General features: G+C 42.2%; 1 protein-coding gene across 1 annotated transcript; it reads left to right on the top strand.

The window, feature by feature from the left end:
* The first annotated feature begins 536 nt into the window (after nt 1-536).
* Nucleotides 537-2,911, top strand: LOC132485952 (ubiquitin carboxyl-terminal hydrolase 1-like). Its single transcript, XM_060092578.1, is given in 2 exon segments — nt 537-677; nt 679-2,911. Coding segments are annotated over 2 exon segments (2,346 nt in total). The 3' UTR covers nt 2,884-2,911.
* Nucleotides 2,912-3,298: the final 387 nt, after the last annotated feature.

Raw genomic sequence — 3,298 nt, 5'->3', positions numbered from 1 at the left:
CGTCGTGGGGAAGACCCCAGCGGTTCGGGCGCCGGGCGAGCGGAGCCGCTTCTGGCGCTCCTTGCCGTCCTGGGGCGGGGACGGGGGCGGGGGCGGGGACGAGGGCGGGCGCGGTCGGGCGCCGCTTCGGGGATGTAGTCGGTGCCGGCGCCCAGGCAGGACCGAGCCGCAGCCCGGGTTCCCGCTCTTGAGAGCGAATGGTCACTCCCCTGCGGGGAGGGCGATCCGGCCAGCTTTTCCGTGGGTCGCGGGCCCCCCCGCAGGCTCGGGGCAGGGGCTCACCTGTCGCCCCCGCCCTCAGCCCGGTTAGACTCGTCGGCGTCACCGCCGCGGACCTCGCGCTCTGGGCCATGACCATAGTTACGGGAGAAACATTGGTGATGTCACAACCCCCAGTGATAAGGACAGCCAGGAGCAAGAAATGGTATAGCAGGAGATACGGCGCCTGGTCAAATGTTATATTCTAGATATGCTTGGTGATTACAGGGTCCCTGTATAAATGAATTCTCCTCAACTCCTTGGGATTTGAAGAGAAAATGCCCCGTGTCATACCTCGTGAAAGTAATAGGCTTTCAAGAGGTAGTCCCTCAAAAAAACCCAGACGTCCCTTGAAGTTTTTTCAGAAGAAGGAAACCAAGAGAGCCTTGGATTTCACAGATTCTCAAGGAAATGAAGAAAAAAACTTCTGAATACAGAGGATCTGAAATTGATCAAGTTATTCCTGCAGCACAGTCCTCACGTGTCAACTGTGAGAAGAGAAAAAACTTGTTACCGTTTGTGGGACTGAATAATCTCGGCAATACTTGTTATCTTAATAGTATACTTCAGGTATTATATTTTTGTCCTGGTTTTAAATCTGGAGTGAAGCACTTATTTAATAGTATTTCAAGGAAGAAAGAAGCCCTAAAAGATGAAGCCAGTCAAAAAGCTAAGGGAAATTGCAAAGGAGATTCTTCAGTAAGTTTTGAACTAATATGCAGCTTACATTCCTTGATCATTTCAGTCGAACAGCTTCAGGCTAGTTTTCTCTTACATCCAGAGAAATATACTCGTAAACTTGCTACTCAGCCAAGGCGACTACTTAACACACTCAGGAAACTCAACCCTATGTATGGAGGATATCTACAGCATGATGCACAGGAAGTATTACAGTGTATTTTGGGACACATTCAAGAAACATGCCACCTCCTAAGAAAAGGAGTAAAAAATGTGGCAGAGTTATCTACTAAGGTAGAAGAAAAACATCAGAAAGAGGAAATGAGTGGCCATAACAGCATGGAGATGGACAGTATGAGGCATTCTGAAGACTATAAAGAAAAACTGCCAAAAGTACATGGGAAAAGAAAAAGTGACACTGAACTTGGTAACATGAAGAGAAAAGTTAAAGTCTCTAAGGACCACCAGTCTTTGAAAGAAAACCAGAGACAAACCAGATCAAAAAGAAAAGCTACCGTTGATTCATCAGATATTCCTGCTAAAATAATCCCCCAGTACATTTCTGAAAATGAGAGTGCAAGACCCTCACAAAAGAAATCAAGAGTTAAAAGAAACCGGTTCAAGTCTACAGCTAAGCAACCCAGCATTATTTCTAAATCCTTTAGTCTGGGTAAAATAACAACCAACCAAGAATCCAAAGGACAATCTAAAGAAAATGAATGTGGTCTTGAAGAGGACATGGGGAAGTATGAGAATGATAATACAGCTGATGGTTGTGGACTTCAATCTCCAGGGAAGAATGTTATGCCTGTGAAGGAAGTTAAGCCCATCAACAAAGGTGCAGAGCCAATTGGTTTTGAGCTGGTGGAGAAATTATTTCAAGGTCAGCTGGTAATAAGGACTCGTTGCTTAGAATGTGAAAGTTTAACAGAAAGAAGAGAAGAGTTTCAAGACGTCATCGTACCAGTGCAAGAAGATGAGCTTTCCAAAGTAGAGGAGAGTCCTGAAAGTTCTTCAGAGCCAAAACCAGACATGAAGACCCTGAGATGGGCAATTTCCCAGTTTGCTTCAGTGGAGAGGATTGGAGGAGAAAATAAATATTTCTGTGAAAATTGCCATCATTATACTGAAGCTGAACGAAGTCTTTTGTTTGACGCAATGCCTGAAGTTCTAACTATTCATTTGAAGTGCTTTGCTGCTAGTGGCTTGGAGTTTGATTGTTATGGTGGTGGACTTTCCAAGATCAACACTCCTTTACTGATACCCCTTAAACTGTCACTAGAAGAATGGAGCACAAAGCCAACCAAGGACAGCTATGGATTATTTGCAGTTGTGATGCATAGTGGCATTACAATTAGTAGCGGGCATTATACTGCTTCTGTGAAAGTCACTGACCTTAACAGTTTAGAAGTAGATGAGGAAAATTTTGTGATCGACCAAACGTGTGAAGTAGGTAAGCCAGGACCATCGAACAAGGAGGAAGCAAGGGGTGTGGTCAAAAACTATGACGATGAAGAAGTGTCGATTAGAGTCAGTGGAAATACCCAGCCAAGTAAAGTTTTGAACAAAAAAAATGTAGACACTCTTGGACTTCTCAGAGGACAAAAGACTCAAGCAGATTATGAGTTATTCAACAAAGCATCTCATCCTGATAAAGTTGCCAGTGCAGCATTTGCTGAAAATAGAAATTCTGAGACTAACAATACTAATGGGACCCATGAATCTGATAGAAACAAGGAATCCAATGACCAAACAGGCATTAACATGAGTGATTTTGAAAACAAAATTTCATATGCAGTGCAAAGCTTAAAGGGGTATGAGGGGAAGTGGTTGCTTTTTAATGATTCTCAAGTGAAAGTTACTGAAGAGAAGGACTTTTTGAATTCTCTTTCCCCTTCTACATCTCCTACATCTACTCCTTACTTGCTATTTTATAAGAAATTATAGAGTGAGTGTATTTTCCTTGTGTGTATATTAAACATTGGTAAATTGATTACATCAAAAAGTCTTTAGCTTATCTTTTGAAGCTATTGGATATTATTGGTCTCTCTAGGTTTCTATATAAATAGTGAAATCTGAGTTATTGAAAACCATGTTAATTTTTAGAATTCCTTTTCCTTAGTGGAGACTAGTGATTGGTGCATTAGCTTCTGGGAACAAACTTGTATAGGTTCTTAACTGAATTATTCAAAATGGAAGCATGTAAACACTTTGAATTTACACCTATCTTTTGTGTTTGCTTTTTCAAATAAAGTGCTTGTATTTTTATCTCCCTATTTTGGAGTAATCATCTACATGATGTTTACAGGTTCTGTGGTTTTTCAGCTAAGAAGCAGAATCTCATTTCAGTACATTCACTTGT

Source organism: Mesoplodon densirostris, chromosome 3, assembly GCF_025265405.1.
Source record: "Mesoplodon densirostris isolate mMesDen1 chromosome 3, mMesDen1 primary haplotype, whole genome shotgun sequence".
Classification (NCBI taxonomy): Eukaryota; Metazoa; Chordata; class Mammalia; order Artiodactyla; family Ziphiidae; genus Mesoplodon; species Mesoplodon densirostris.
The sequence above is the reverse complement of the archived record's forward strand: the minus strand, read 5'-3'. Positions and strand labels throughout refer to the sequence as shown.